The 17811-nt window shown below is 36.7% G+C and overlaps 1 protein-coding gene across 1 annotated transcript in view; it reads left to right on the top strand.

The window, feature by feature from the left end:
• The first annotated feature begins 504 nt into the window (after nucleotides 1-504).
• The window catches only part of LOC150098213 (non-canonical pre-mRNAs endonuclease FASTKD5, mitochondrial-like), a 185178-nt gene continuing 167871 nt past the window's right edge, over nucleotides 505-17811 (top strand). The window contains exons 1-2 of the mRNA XM_090406527.1: nucleotides 505-2290; nucleotides 10877-10996. Coding sequence (XP_090262653.1) covers nucleotides 923-2290; nucleotides 10877-10996 — 1488 coding nt within the window. The 5' untranslated portion in view covers nucleotides 505-922. The remainder of the gene's footprint in view (nucleotides 2291-10876; nucleotides 10997-17811) is intronic.

Below are 17811 nucleotides of genomic sequence, written 5' to 3'. Positions count from 1 at the left end.
ATAAAATTGATTAAAATTGATAAAATTGATATATATGATAAAAGAGATATATGATAAAATTGATTAAAACGATGGTAATGATTAATATAATGATTATGATAAAGATTAAAATAATAATAATTATTATTATTCGTGACACCTCCAAGGAGTCCGAAGAGTCATCGCAGGATGACACCTATTGTACAATTCTCCATCTCCACCACTATATCGAACCTCCACTACCAATCATCAACATCAACATAGGGTAAGTACCTCTCCCCCGCTGAGTCCCTTTGACTCCCTGGAGGTATTATCTTATTATTATTATTATTATTACGTGATACCTCTAGGGAGTCAAAGGGACTCATCGGGGGGGGGGTACTTACCCTATTATTATTATTATGTTTTTTGTTGTTGTTGTTGTTGACCTCATGGAGTCACCATAGTGAAAATCTGTTATGCTTCACGATTTACGTGTCATCTTTGCGCCCTGCTGACGTAGTCTTCTATGTTTCGTTTAAATTTTAGTGTTTGTGTAGCCTAGTACGAAGAAGTCCCAGGGTGCTTTCGTGATTTTTATCCGAACGATTTAAAAATGCTATGATTTACAAAAATAAATAAATAAGTGCCAATTTAGGATAAATAATACACTTTTAGGGAAAAGGAAGCTTATTCAAAAGCATCGACAAAAAATAAAAATAATAAAAATAAAAGCGCGCTGATTTCAAAAAAAAAAAAAAAATGCAATGAGGTTGCTTAGTTTGTAACTATTACGTGCATGTTGCGATATTTATGATTAAGAAAATTATTATTTAGACATGAAATGTGTTTACATTTCGACTTTAAGATTTAAATGGCCATGAAGTTTTAATAAGCTTTACAGAAGTGTTTTAATTACAGAAGTATTTAAGAAAATGCAATAACTATAGTAAGTGTGTTAAATATGAGTATGATTTTAATACTGAATGCCTGTAACTGGGGACGTTTTCACATCTTTCATTTCGGTACCTATGTCGCAACAGATATGCGAATTTTTAGGATTCCTTTTTTAGTAAAGACGTTCTTTGCTTCAAAAAACGCTTATATTTCATCTAGACTTAATCATTCTACTTATTTTTATAAGGCTGATCAAGAAAATCAGTATCATCATGGCATAATGGAAAAATTAACAGCATATAGTTCTTCCGTAATTAAACGATCTGAATTCATCCATGAGACTGAAGATGAGAAAGATGTATCCGGTTCTCAACATAAACTTAATGAGGTGTTGCAAGAGTTTAAAACGCTGTCAAAAAGGAGCAGAAGAGAAAAACTTAATATCGAAGATATGAGGTATAATAGATTAGTTAGCATGCTTGTTAAACAGTTGCCAAATATGAGTAATGAAGATCTTCAAGAATGTCTGTATTCTCTTTGCTTGTGGCCTCGTGTAGATAATAATAATGCTCCCAATTTTAAACGCCTGAGAAAGACGCTCAATAAAGTATGTCTTAATCGTATTTGGACTTGGACAGTTCAAGAACAGCTTCTGATCGCAGATTATTGGTACTATTTAAAGTTAAGCAAGTGGTCTGACTATATCACACTTTTGGTAACTAGACTATTATCAACATTAAATAATTTACAGGCTCACCAGGTTGTACAGTTAGCATTTCTCCTCAGTACGGTGAGAGTGATTACTGTTGATGCATCATTACAATTAGAAAGAAAACTTATGTCTGTTACTGAAAAGTTAAGCATTGAAGAACTTGGTATTATTTGTTTAGCCTTTTTCAAAACTAATTGTAGAATTAACAATCCAGTTCTCTTAGAATTACTCATTAACAGGGTAACAGACCATTTACAGATTATACCTGATTTAACATTATCTGCCTTTCTTAAGTTATTTCATAAGAGTGAATGTATTGAACTTAAGTTATCCTACAAGCGATTTTTAAGTAATTGCATTCCTTTTATTTCAAAGTGGAATACGTATACATTAGTGCATCTTTCACGTTTGGGCACATCACTGAGGATGTATAATCCTGAAACATTTAGTGTTGTCGTTGAGTGCTTAATTGGAAAAATAAGTGTATTACGTTTGAAAGATATAGACAGATTGTTATATAGTGCAACATTTTATACTAGTGATATCACAAATGAGAACTTCTTTAATGAAGTAATTGTTGAACTAAGATCACATTCAAGGAAAGAAGAGATAAATAAATATCCTGGTTCTATGATTTCTTCTTTGACAAGTCTAGCATACATTGGCAAATATAATCAAGATTTATTTGCAAGAGTATTACATTCATCCTTTATTACATTATTGGTAAGTATGACCCCAGCTAATCAATTTTAAAATTTTCTTATATGTGTTGCTGTTGTATACATATTGGAATTTCAGATGCTTTGTTAATCGTTGACTGCTTTACTTTATAAATTTAGAATTAATTTGAAATTTATTTTTAATTATAGCCAGGGCTCAGCAAATTTTGCTAATCCTACTCATCACACAAAAAATGTATTCACCCCCCCCCATTTTTTAATGATATGCCCCACAGAATGATTAATAGTGCTACCATGATTGGAGAAATTATTATTATTTTATTAAATAAGAAATATTCTAGTTTGTTCATTCTGCAGTTGCTTGCTAGCTAGTAAAATCTGCTCCCTAAGAATGAGTCAGTGAGTGTATTTGTCAAGCGCTGGCCATACCTGAAAGTTATCAGGTATAAATTTTAGAAAGCTTTGCATGCAAAGGATCTTTAGATTATCTTCAGTGAAGAATAAGAGTGTTGATTCGATTATATAAAGCTCTGATTAGACCACATCTGGATTACTGTGCCCATTCCCGTTTAAATTTGAAGTGGATAATTAATCTTGGAGAGGATATGCAGGTAGAGAACATAATGATATCGAGACTGAACAATGTTAGGATTGGCTGAAGGTATGCAGATTGCAGAGGTTGATAGATAGAAGATGAAGAGAGGATGAAAACATCTCTCAGGTTTTCATCCCAGGATGAAAACCTGGGAGATGTTTCATGTGGTACAACAAGGGGGAAGGAGTGCAAAAGGTATTGGAATGCATTGCCTATAGGGTGGTGAGAGCATTAATGGTCAACAAGTTAAAGAAGTGGTATGATAGACTGTGTTGCTAAAGTGGGCTTCCCATGAGTTTTATGACTCGACAAGATTTGGAATAGTAATAATTATTATTATTATTATCACCCAAGATCCCATGGAGTCAAAGACTCATCTAGAAGGGCCTATTATCATACACACAGCTCATCATACTGCACTTTAAACTCACTCAAATTCTCAGCAGACACCATACTCTCAGGCAAGGCATTCCAATCGTTCACAACTCTGCATGCAAAAAAAACCTTCTCACTCCCCTACTCACACCCTCTTTATACAGTTTCCAGGGATGACCTCAGGTTCTTCCTAGATCTACCACTGTTTTTTCTGTAGAACCTCTCCAACATTGATCGTATAACAACCCCTTACTAACTTGTAGGTCTCTATCATGTCTCATCTCTTCCTCCTATCCACCAGACTCTGTACATTATATCTTCTCAATCTTTCCTCATATTCTACATTCCAGAGATCAGAAACTACCTTAGTCAGTTGCCTCTGGACACTTTCGAACATTTCTTCATCCTTCTGAAAACCAGGTGACCAAATCTGGGCACAATAGTCCATGTGTGGCTTAATCAAAGCATTATACAATGAAACAAGAATCTCCCTACTTCTACAAGTCAGTGTCCTCTGCATCATTCCCAGAAGTCTTTGTGCTGTCTTCACAATTTTGGCAATGTGTTGTCCCCTAAATTTTAGATCCTTATCCATTATCACTGAGATCTCTTATTTCCTCCACCTCTTACATTATATCCTCACCAAGCATAAATTCTGCATCCCATCTTTGTTTCCTAAATTTTAAAATCTTACATTTTGCAACATTGAACTCGTTTCCTCATTCCTGTGCCCAATCACTCAATTTATTCAAGTCTTCTTGTAAGGCCACAACATCTTCTCTACTCTTCATGGTTCGTCCCAACTTTGCATCATCTGAATTCAACTGAATATCTCCATCCAAATCTTCACCAATATCATTAACATACAAGTTAAACAGTAATGGCCCTAAAACAGACCCCTGAGGCACACTGCTTGTGACTTTCCTTTTCCTCGATATTGCTCCCCCATACACAACTTACTGAAACCTATCAGATAGCCAGTTCTCTAATCCAATGCACTAATCTAATATCCAACCTCATCCACTCTAGTTTGACTATCAACTTATCATGTGGTAATCTATCAAAAGCCTTTGCAAAATCTAAGTATATTACTGTATCCGTCTCCTTAATTATGTTTAGATGAAGAGACATTTGAAAAGCACTCATGAATTTTCACAAGATAAGGTAGATGGATAAATCTCTTTAGAGCTGAAAAGGAAAGCATCTGTATAGCATAAAAGAAACAAAAAAGATGATGATTAACAGCATATATATCAAACACATTTGCAAATATCTATACCAGTGTGGTATAGATGGTTTTAATGTATTTAGGTGGTAGATGATTTTTGTTATTTTGAAGTGAGACCACCACCACTCTGTGTTTATTTATTTATTTATTTTATTTTTTTTTTGTGACAAAATGGCTTAAAAATTATCGGGTTTGGTGGGCCATGATTATCAAAATCATGGCCCACCTATGGTTTATAACTTTTGATGAGGGGGATTCACATAAAAAGAGCGAGAGAAAAAGAGAGTTTTTATTATGAAATTCTTCCATGTCTGACCTTATTTACTTGATACTGGGAAATGGTCAACAACCACAACAGGTGTGGCTTTCCTCTTGTGAATCTAGTTTTAAGTAGACCAATGTGGGTATAGTTCTGTCTACACTCTGCTTTCACTCTAATGAATGCATAGGAAATAAAGAAATAGATAGTTTGTTATAATGCAATTGATTTTTTTATCTTTTAAGGCTTTGGATGGCACTTTCAAATATTATTATTATTACCACCCCAAGACCTCATGGAGTCAAAGACTCACCTGGGAGGTCCTTTTATCACACACACACACAGCTCATCATACTGTGTTTTAAACATATTCAAACTCTTTGCAGACACCACATTCTCAGGCAAGGCATTCCAATCATTCACAACTCTGCACAAAAAAAACTTGCCTCTCACTCCCCTACTCACACCCTCTTTATACAGTTTCCAGGGATGACCTCTAGTTCTCCCCTGATCTCCCACTATTCTCTGTAAAACTTCTCCAGCATTGATCCTATAACAACCCCTTACCAACTTGTAGGTCTCTATCTTATCTCCTCTCATCCTCCTCTCCACCAGATGCTGCAAATTACATCTTCTCAATCTTTCCTCATGCTCAGCGTTCCAGAGGTCAGAAACTACCTTAGTCAGTTGCCTTTGGACCCTTTCCAACATCTCTTCATCCTTCTGAAAATCCGGTGACCAAATCTGGGCACAATAGTCCATGTGTGGCTTAATGAAAGCCTTATACAATGGAACAAGAATCTCCCTACCTCCACGAGTCAGTGTCCTCCACATCATTCCCAGAAGTCTTTGTGTTGTCTTCACAATTTTGGCTATGTGTCCCCTAAATTTCAGATCCTTATCCACTATCACCTCCAGATCTCTTATTGCCTCTACCTCCAACAATATATTCTAACCAAGCATAAATTCTGCATCCCATCTTTGTTTTCCAAATTTTAAAATCTTACATTTTGCAACATTGAACTCGCATTTCCATTTCCGTGCCCAATCACTCAATCTATTCAAGTCTTCCTGTAAGGTCACAACATCTTCACTACACTTCATGGTTCGTCCTAACTTTGCATCATCTGCAAACAACTGAATATCATCCAAATCTTCACCTATATTATTAATATACATGTTAAACAGTAATTTACCTAAAACAGACCCCTGAAAAGGAAAGTCACTAGTGGCATTCCACTAGTGACTTTCCTTTTCCTGGATATTGCTCCCTCATACACAACTTATCAGACTGGCTATCTGATAGGTATCAGATAGCCAGTCTCCAATCGAATGCACCAATCTAATATCCAACCCCATCTGCTATACTTGGACTGTCAACTTATCATGAGGTACTCTATCAAAAGCCTTTGCGAAATCCAAGTATATTACTGTGTATCCTTCTCCTCTGTCCAAGGAAGCAGTCGCTTTATTGTAATAAGTAAGTAGATTACTAAAACATGACCCCCTTTAGCAAATCCATGCGGTCCATCAAAGAAAATAATATTGTTATCAACCCAACTCTGGATATTAGTTCTCACAAGCTTCTCCAACAACTTAACCACAACAGCTGACATACAGATAGGCCTATAGTTTGATGCTTGAGTTCGATCACCTCCTTCACAAAGTGGCACAATCTTGCCCTCCTTCCACTCCTTAGGAACTTGACAAGGTTCTCCAACAACTTAACCACAACAGCTGACACACAGATAGGCCTATAGTTTGATGCTTGAGTTCGATCACCTCCTTTACAAAGTGGCACAATCTTGCCCTCCTTCCACTCCTTAGGAACTTGACCAAGTGCAAGAATCATATTAAAAAAATATGTCAAGGCAGGTGTCAACTCCTGGCACATTCTTTCAGAATACGTGGTGATATATTATCAAGTCCCACAGCCTTATTAACATTTAGTTTACTCAACTCCCCATACACCTCTTGCTCACCTACAGTCAGTCTCTTCTCTCCATCATCAACTGCTCTCAATCTCTCCATGAAGTCACATTCACAAGATTGAACGATCTTTATGAACTGCTCATTAAGTATCTCCACCACACATTCCGCATCAGCTGTCTTTATACCATTTTCTCCAATCAGTGTCATCCTTCCATAATTATTCTTTCTTTTGCTGGCTATGTATCGGAAGAACTCCTTAGGATTGTTTTTGGCTTCATTAGCCAACTGCTGTTCATACCTCTCTTTAGCTACCCTCACCAACCAAGTTACCCTCCTTGCTTGGTCTTTGTAGACCTCATGAAATTGGTTATTTCCACTTCTCTTTGTTGTCTCCACAATGTCCTTTTTCTCTGTATCGCATGCTTAATCTCTTTATTCATCCTTCTCACACCCACCTTAATTAAGCTTCTCAACCTTGAAATACATTTAGACATTGCATCTACTAAACAGTTTTTGAAAATGCCCCCAAGCTGCATTGATCTCTTTTCCAGATAACTCCTCATTCCATGCCACACCCGCAAGCTGTTTCCTGAGTTCTTCATAATCACCCCCCCCCCCTTGTAGTTCCACATATACTCTTTTCTCAAAGACGTCCTCACACTGCTGGCTGGTAACCACCCAGGTAATCACCTCATGGTCACTCTCTCCAATTGGTGGATGATTTGACATCTCATTTATAATTACATCCTTTGATGAGATGACCAAATCCAAGACCCTACCCTCAATCCTCGTGTGTCTGTTACATACTGTCTGAGGTAGTTAGCCCTCAAAAACTCAAGAAACACATTTTTTTTAATTCCAGTTGCTATCTCATCATTTCAGTCTATATTGCCATAATTAAAATCACCCATAATGATCACCCTTTTTTTATTTACTTGGCTAATTTGATTGTAAATTTCTTATCACCATCATCCACATTACCTGGTCTATAACAACATCCCACCAAGTATTTGATTCCATTCACCTCTATCTCACACCATACTGCCTCAAACCACTGGCCTATTTCTCTCTTGCACCTCTACTTTATATGGACATAACTCTTTCTCTATCATCAATAGCACTCCTCCTCCTCCCCTTTTACTCCTTCTGTCCTCACAAAACACATCATACCCTTCCATCTCTATTCCTGTCAGGATGTCATCCTCTTTCGACTATGTCTCACTTATTCCGACAACCTTTGGGTTAGCAGATGCAATTAGTGCAACCATTTCATCTGCCTTGTTACTTATACTTCTAGCATTTGTATACAAACACAACAGCTCATTTCTGGATCTACAGCTAGTTCCACTGATACCACTCACTCGATGTGATCTCTCATGCTCGACTGGGGTCATTTCCCTTTCTGCTTCTTCATTTTAAAACCCTTTTCAACTCCAACTGTTTTTTCTTGATCCCTGGTCATCCCATTCCTTTCCTGCCTACACATGCTCACTTTCTCTTGGAGCATCCACCTTTCTCATGCTGTGTACCCCTGTTCACCCTGAGCCTCACCATTTCCCTGCTCCTCTTGCACACCCTTCTCTCATTTTCTATACTCATACCACTCACTTCCCCATTCATGACCACCTCTTCAATCTCTCCTGTCTTACTCTCCCGCTCTTCCACATCACTTCAAACTCGATCTGATTCATTCTCTCTATTCACTTCTCTACCTTCCATCAGCAGTCTCTCCAAGCAACTCACACCATAACCACTCAAATGCAGTCCATTGCTCCCATACAGCTCACTTCGTCACTCAAACTCATTCCACACATTAACAAACTGTACTCCCCTCTCCTCACACATTTCAGCTGGCATATCATTCATAATCCTTGCTCTCCGCCTGATTTCATCACAGTCATACCTAGGCAACATGCTGACTACCCTTCCTGTCGCACTATTCTCTTTTATCCTTCTAAGCAGCCTCCTGATATCCATTCTGACACACTCTTTGTCCTCTCTCAAATCATTCGTACCTATTAACTCTTTTGCTCGCTCCTGCCTCATATCCAATGCCTCAATCACTTTCATTTTAGCACCTGGAAAACATACCTAGTGCATCCTGTCATCCAGCACACCTTTAATAATGGAGTCACCATACAATGCCACTTGCGCATCTTTCGTTAACTCTTTCTTGCCGTTATGATTTGTTTTAATCATTTTTACCGAAATTTTCTTAATTTCATTCTGCATCCCTTTCATCTCTTGCCTCATCCAATTCAACTTTCGAATCTCGCGATACATTCTCTCTATCATTCAATCTTTCTGACTTTCTAACTCTCGACCCCCACTTCTAACTTTTAATCTCATTCATTCTTCTTTGTTTCCGTACTTTTGGTCCAACGTGCATTCAACTTTCGCTATCATTCTTCCCATTTTCACACTCATTCATCCTTCTTTGTTTCTGTACTTTCAGTCCAACATGCGTCGAACTTTCACTATCATTCATTCTTTTTTCACTATCATCCATTCTTTCAATGTTTTTCACTTTCGATTTTTGCGTGACGCCATTTCTAGTTTCATTCGTTCTCTCAATTTCGTTTCCTTCCGCCACTCTCACCTGACTTCTGTCCCTTTTAACATCTGTTACGGTTTTCAAATCACTCTTTTTCTTTTTTACTGATTTTTTAACATTTTTCCGTCTCTCTTTCCCACCATCCTTCTCTTTCAAACGTGCACTCATTTTCCCCACGACAATCTTGCTACTAACACTTTCTGTCACCAATTTCATATTTGCATTCATCAATTCCTCATTCAGGTCACACTTCGCACACACACACACACACCCTCCTTCCGTCCTCATCAAATATCCACAAATCATTTATGTAATCGAAAGAATATATATAACAGACCTCAACCTCACACTTAACGAAATGACTGAAATCTAAATTAAAGTCATTGAATGACAATGCTGCCACCATTTTTTGCAGGTTACTAAGTCTAAAAACGATTTCGTAATTAAGTTTCGGCAAAAAAAAAATTCCCCACACAATAATAAAACCTGTAGCGCACAACGTTTACAGCCTCTCTTACTCAAACAATTATGCATATATATTTAATTATTCCTAGAAAACTTATCCCAATCAAGAGCTCTTCTTATACGTGTCTGCACTTGACTCATTAATATTACAACATTAATTATTATGTTAATGATATGTTATTGCAATAATAATATGTTATTGCTTTATAGTGGCAAAAAGTGTTAGTTAAGTGTCAATCTGTGGTGTAATTAAAAAAAATAAATCCCTAAACAGTGTAAATTAAGGGCTTATAACAGACAACTTAACCACCTTACCGGCCATTATGGATCAAATACGCATCCTCATACGCTTTGTATCCATCATATATTTCAATGTAATATCAGTGGTATTTTAATATGCACTTCGCATCCATGATATCTTCGATATATATACTTCCTGGCTGGTAGCGTGGTTAAGGCAACAAATGAATTTGATGGAATAAAGTCAGCAAATTATTATAAACCATAAGATTTATTTTCTGACATGGAATATTTGAGTAATTGCTGTATATGTAGTGTGACATGGAATATGATATTATTAGAGTGAGGAAACGAACAGTTGAGTTTCATTTAATGAAAGTAGGTGTGATTTTTAAGATTATTAATCTTAAAAAGCTGCTTAAGATTATTTAATCTTATGGATGGAAACAAGCCTCACTTAAGTTGATGATTGTGGTATTTTGAAAATCATATATTTCAAAATAGATCTGAAAGATTTCCAGTGTTTTATTTATTTATTTATTTTTCTTAATTATAATTTTTTTTTGTTTCAAGTAACATTGTGAATGATGTAGAATATGAAATCTTTGAAAAGCCATACACATCTTGAAGTTTTTTTTTCTCCTACCAGATCAAGGCTTTATAGTGCATTACCTATTGTAAAAAGATGCATTCTGGACAATTATTCACTAGTCCTCTAAGGTTTTATTACTATTAGTTTCAGCAGTTTTGGTGCTCTTTGTGATGACACTAATCCTGAAAAAAAATTCTGCAGATTGACCAGATTTCATTGAACTTTGGCACACACCCTGCCTAAGGTGGTGTTTACAATATTTCTGTTAGCATTCATGACTTCATGAATTTCTGATTTTGTTGTGCTAGACAAAGTATGTTTTGACTAAAATATAAAGATATGTAATAAATTGTTCTTATGTATATTATAATATACAATTTTTATTATAGGCAAAGGAAGCAGTTAATTATAATGGAAATATAGCAGTACTTGATTATTGCATAGAAGCTGAATTCTCTGATTATCAGGGTCCAAGAATTGATCAAGAAACATGCTGGCATATAATAAAGGTAAACATCTATATGAATGTTTTTATATATGTGTGTGTGTGTGTGTGTGTGTGTGTGTGTGTGTGTGTGTGTGTGTGTGTGTGTGTGTGTGTGTGTGTGTGTAAATAAGTTTTTTTACCTTAGGTAATGTATATTAGGGTTACCAAGTAATTTTATAAACTTGGTTATTTTACTCCTATTCCCAAGTAAGCAAACAGTTAAGTTTGTGCCTGAACGTAGTTCAAGTCTAAAGGTGGTGCAACACCAGGGCAACTCATTGTAAAGGTGGGTAAAGCTCTGATCACTATTCTTAGTATTTTCCATAATGTAAAGCACATCTCACTAAGAGATGTATACTGCAATACATTATGGGTGGAGTCACTACCCAGACCGGTTTCAACCTTTTTCGAGGTCTCCTCAGTGAGTAGCTAGATCCTAAATACCAATACCAAGGTTTTAGTAATACAGAGCCTTATCAACTTTACCTATACAAGTTGCTACAAGTTTTTTTTTTTTGAATAAGAATTTTTTTATTTTGAATAAGAATCTCTGGAGGAGATATAGATGTAAATAAGTTTTTTTACCTTGGGTAATGTATATTAGGGTTACCAAGTAATTTTATAAACTTGGTTATTTTACTCCTAATCCCAAGTAAGCAAACAGTTAAGTTTGATGTTAAATCCTGGTGTTGCACCACCTTTAGACTTGAACTACATTCAGGCGCAAACTTAACTGTTTGCTTACTTGGGATTAGGAGTAAAATAACCAAGTTTATAAAATTACTTGGTAACCCTAATATACATTACCCAAGGTAAAAAAACTTATTTACATCTATATCTCCTCCAGAGATTCTTGTTCAAAATAAAAACGCCTTGTAGCAACTTGTTATAGGTAAAGTTGATAAGGCTCTGTATTATTAAAACCTTGGTATTTATGGTCTAGCTACTCACTGAGGAGACCTCAAAAAAGGTTGAAACCGGTCTGGGTAGTGATCTCACCCATAATGTATTGCAGTATACATCTCTTAGTGAGATGTGCTTTACATTATGGAAAATACTAAGAATAGTGATCAGAGCTTTATCCCATCTTTACAATGAGTTGCCCTGGTGTTGCACCACCTTTAGACTTGAGGTGCAAACTTAACTGTTTGCTTACTTGGGATTAGGAGTAAAATATGTATTCTTGATCTTCTATTCAGTTGTAATGATACATTTTAGAGAATAAATTTTAAATGACAGACTACTATCATTAAAATTTAATATTTTATCTCGGTTTAAAGTCATTTAAAATTTATTCTCTAAAATATATATATATACTAAGAATAGTGATCAGAGCTTTACCCATCTTTACAATGAGTTTCCCTGATGTTGCACCACCTTTAGACTTGAACTATGTTCAGGCGCAAACTTAACTGTTTGCTTACTTGGGATTAGGACTAAAATATGTATTCTTGATCTTCTACTCAGTTGCAATGATACATTTTAGAGAATAAATTTTAAATGACTTTTAAATGACAGACTACTATCATTAAAATTTAATATTTTATCTCGGTTTAAAGTCATTTAAAATTTATTCTCTAAAATATATATATATATATATATATAATGAATATACAGGGCTCCAGAAATCCACTCACTCACTTATTCACAAGTGAGTTATCAGAAACAAGTAGCTAGTGAATATTAAGCCTCATTCTAAATACATTCAAAGTGTATTGCCTTCTTTTTCACACATTTTTTTAATTACTTTCTGGACTGTTTGTCTCTGCCAAAGTTAGTTTGTATGAAGATAGTCGTAAAGATATGCCTCACTGCTGTTTCTAAAATGTGAAGTAATTTCAATCCATGACAACAAGTGGAACTATTCATGTCTCACTCTCTTTATGAAGTAAAGCCCATCCTGCATCTGCAGATTCTTCTTCCTCTTTAAAGCGCTTTTATCCCTCTTGGTGCAGGGCCCACTATGATTATGAAACTGTGGGAAACCCCAACAGGCTTGTTGCAGAGTCTGACTTTGGGGAGGAGGGGGGCAATTTTTATAATTGTGGTTGTATGTGTTCACGGGACCACTTGGGGATAAAAAACCTGAGTTTCTGGGTGAAAAAAAACCCCTACCTCTGTATGAGACCAGCAAACTCACCTTTAGTCGAAAGAGACCAGATAAAGATTCCTCACATCTTGGACCAGAATCAAACCCATGGTTTTCTAACTAAAGGTTTTCATCTATACCAACTAAACTACAGAGGCTCTCATCTGCAGATTAATTATTATTATTATAACACCAGACCTCCATAGAGTCTAAAGCCTCATTGCAGGAGGCAAACACTGTTACACACAAGCCCCATCAAACCATGCTTTAAACTTATTCAATGTATCTGCATTCACCACAATGTCAGGCAAAGCATTCCACTGACCAGCTACTCTCCATGTAAAGAACTTATGTTCCTGCTCACACCTTCCTTATATAACTTCCAGGTATGTCCCCTTGTTCTATTCCTTTCCACTATTCTACAAAAAAAATTTTCCATAAACCCTTTACCAACTTAAATGTCTCAGTCATATCCCCTCTCTTCTTCCTATCTCTCTCTTCCTCCACAAGGCTTTGCAAACTGTATTCCCTCAGTCTCTCCTCATATCCCACATTCCAAAGAACAGTTATGACCTTAGTCAGCCTACTCTGGACTCTCCAACATATCCTCATCACCATGAAAACCAGGAGGCCAAATATGTGCAAGATAATCCATACAGGGCCTAAGGCCCTATACAATGGAACTAGAACCTCTTTATTTCTACAAGTTAAGGTCCTTAACATCATTGCCATCATCTGATGTGATGTTTTACAACTTGTGCAGTGTGACCTCTGAACTTCAGATCCTTGTCTGCCACCACTCCTTGGTCTCTTATCTCCTCAACTTTCTCCAAAATTTCTCCACCAAGTGTATGCTTTGCATCCCAAAGTATACCCTATTTATATATTTGTTGCTTACCAAATTTCAAAACCTTACACTTGTCAACATTGAATCGACAGTTTTATACTGTTGCCCACTCATACAATCTATTCAAGTCCTCCTGTAAGGCCAAAACATCTGCTTGATTCTTCATGACTCTCCCAAGTTTTGCATCATCTGTAAACAGTCGTGTATCACTAGCTAAACCTATTCCAGTTTCATTAACATACAAATTAGATAACAATGGTCCAAAAACTGACCCTTGCAGCACACTGACATCCTCTTTCAAGATAGTGCCCCCCCCTTCCCCCGAAATACACAACTTGCTGATGCCTATCTGATACTCATTTACCTATTCAACTTACTAGTCTATCATCCAATTCCATCTGCTTCTGTTCAGTCACCAACTTTTGGTGTAATAATCTATCAAAAGCCTTCATAAAATCTGAGTATACCATTGTACGAGGGTTATTTGAAAAGTTTGGTAAAAAATAAGTTAAACACACTTTTTTTGGAAAAAATCACCTTTATTTCTCAACATAGTCCCCACCGAGTTCTACACATTTGGTCCAGCAAGTTTCCAATTTTTTCATCCCATCTAAAAAGTAGGTTTGTCAAGTTGTGCAAAATAGTCATTGACAGCCTTGATGACATCTTCGTTCGAAGAAATTTTTTCCCACTGAGCCAAATTTTTAAGCTTGGGAACAAGAAGTCACACAGGGCCAAGTCTGGAGAATATGGTGGATGTGGAACCAATTCAGACCTCAATTTCTGCAATTTTGCCATTGCGACAACTGATGTGTAGGACGGTGAATTGTTTTGATGTAAGAGCACTTTTTTGTGTGCCAATCTTGGCCTTTTTTTCTTCAGTTCGTCTTTTAAATGGTCCAACAATGATGCATAATAGACTCCTGTTATTGTCTTATCTTTTTTCAAATGATCTATCATGATAATTCCTTGGGAATCCCAAAAAACAGTGGCCATCACCTTCCCAGCTGACAAAATGATCTTCGCTTTTTTCGGTGCTCTTTCACCAGGCATTGTTCACTGTTTTGACTGCTGCTTGCTCAGGTGTGTAGTTGTGGATCCAAGTTTTCTCTACAGTCACGAATCGAAGCAAAAAATCCTGTGAATTATTATTATTATTATTATGTGACACCTCCAGGGAGTCCTAAGACTCATCGAGGGAGAGTGTGCGAACAGCATCGAACAATTGATACCCATCCAACTACTAGCCACGCTCAAACTTGCTTAAGCTATTAGTAGCAGAGGCTCTACCAATCGACCAACCTTTGCTGGCTAATTGTGATTAAACATCGCCAAACAAAGTTTATAAGGCACAATCTTCTTTTAACAAAGTGGTATACTCTATGCTGACAAGCAAAGAGTATACTACTATTATAAACCCACTTTTGTTTCCTATATTTCACCAAACTCTCCAATACCTTAACAACAACTCCAGATATACAGATTGGTCTATAGGTGTCCAAAAGCCAAGTATGAACTACATTTTTACCTGTATATGAAAAAATTTACATGACTACAGCCAAATTTATTGCGAGCATTCTAATAAATTATATTACACAAAAAATGTGTTATAAATTTCATACAAATTAAATTGCAAAAAGTTTTAGGCAAAAGTTACAAATTTCCTAAGGATATAGTTAAGGAATTAATATACAGTGCTTACAGAAAAGTAAAACTATGCGAAGAGACATTTCAATATAGAATATATTGAAAAGAAAGAATCAATATAGAATATGTCCACTCCAATTACGTTGCTGCTCTCACTACATCATACCGTGTTCAGCACCAAGTAATTTAGGAGTTCTTGAGGCAAATTGGCCCATTCCTCCTTTAGAGCAAGGATAAGGAGGAATGTTTTCTGGAAGGGGGGGGGAATTTCAAGCAGCAATGCATCTCCCTATTGAGTATTAAATGGGTTCTGTTGGGTTTAGATCTGGGGAGTGTGCTTATCACTCGATTCGATTAATATCCTCGGTCTCCAGAAGTATCTCCACTGCTTGTGTACGATGTGGTGTGGCATTGTCATCCATAAAAATGTTTTTTCTTACAGTAATACGGAACAGTCGAACATAACTTTGAAGAACTTCGTTGCAATATCGTTCACCAGTCATAGTCCCTTTTTCCAACACTTGTATCTCTGTGCATCTATTAAGTATCCTGCCTCTCCACACCATCACTCAAGCACCTTCACTCCAGGTCAGGTGTCATCTATAAAGAGTACATTAGCCCATTGCTGTCTTGTTTGAAGAATGTTTGGAGAACTTTATTGCATTATCATTCACCAGTCATAGGCCCTTTTTCCAACACTTGTGGCTCAGTGCATTTATTGAGCATCATGTCTCTTCACAGCATGACCCAAGCACTTTTATTCCAGATCAGGTGTCATCTACAATCAGAAGAAAGGCTAAAATGACTCTCATCTGTAAAGAGTACACCAACCCATTGCCATCTTGTTTAATTTTTATGAATACAACTTACCTGGGGGGGCCAAATATGTGTGTGCAAGATAATCCATACAAGGCCTGCTAAAGACCTTATACAATGGAACTAGAACCTCTTTATTTCTACAAGTTAAGTGAAAACGTGCTCTACAATGAGCTGTTGATAAAGAGATGCAGACTACAGGCCTTTGGGCGTATAGGCCTACTTTTCACAGATGTCTTGCCACAGTTTGTCGAGCTATCCGTGTACCTGTGCTTGAATGGAGCCAACTTGAAAGCAGACCTGCCATGGTATATCATTTATGTTTTGCTGTTATAGCCAAAAACCTATAACATTCTCTATGATAGAGCGAGGGCAACCTCTTAGCAAATTTTGGAACACATTCATTGGTTGAAACGCTTCCCAGAGCCTAGGTACAATGCTATGTGAGATTCCAATCACTCTGGCAGTTCTGCAGCCTTCTTCAAGCTTTCCAATAATTCTTCCCTGCAAGAAATCATCTAGTTGATGTCTTTGAGACATTACATGACATCCAAGTTTGCAACTTTAATTTTTCACGAAAAGAACTTACTTCAAGCTCAATTTGCTTTTACTTTGCATAACCTTTGGCCTTTTATCCTGTTGAGTGCTACCATATGATCCTTTTGTGTGCAGTTCGAAAATTTGAATGTGTACTCGCTTTCTACTTGAAATCATCAGTTATATGAGTTGCCACAAACTGATTCGTCTGAATTTGTGGTTGTAATCTTCAGAAATAGTGTTCATCCTTAGGTTTTGAACACCAGTCTACATTGCCTTAGCCTTATCACTACATTTGTGAAACGGAACAATTTTGCCTTCCTTCAACTTCTTTGGGACTTCTGCTGTTGAAAGACTGTTGTTAAACAGGTAGGCATAGGCTATTGCTAACTCCCTTGAACATTTTCTCAAGACACATGCTGATTATGTCATCAAGTACTATTGCCTTATTGACATTTAGCTTATTTAACTCCTCATATACCTCTTGCTCACTCACAATCAAGTCTTCTCTCCTATCATTCTCTGTACTCAAGCTTCTGATTTTACACTGAGGATGAAACATCCCAATGAACTGTTCACTGAACACCTCAACTGTGTCCTTTTCAGCAGTTGCCATTCTCCTGCCTTCATCCATTAACAGCATCTTACTGTAATCATTCTTTCTTCTTCATGATGACTCTTACCAACTAGAGGGAAGTGCAAAACCCCCACTCGCTTACATCCTCTAATGAAATGATCAGGATCCAAAGCTCTCAATTTTCATGTTTTTTCCTTTACATACTGCTTGAGTTAATTGTCTCTCAAGAACTTTAGAAATTCATTTTCGTTATTCCCAAATGCTATCTCTTCCTTCCAATCTATACCACCATAATTAAAATCAACCATAATAATCACCCTTTCC

This window comes from Typopeltis vanoorti, chromosome 16, assembly GCF_054136105.1.
Source record: "Typopeltis vanoorti isolate ZY-2024b chromosome 16, IOZ_Tvanoo_1.0, whole genome shotgun sequence".
NCBI lineage: Eukaryota > Metazoa > Arthropoda > Arachnida > Uropygi > Thelyphonidae > Typopeltis > Typopeltis vanoorti.
This window is presented reverse-complemented; position numbering and strand designations above follow the sequence as displayed.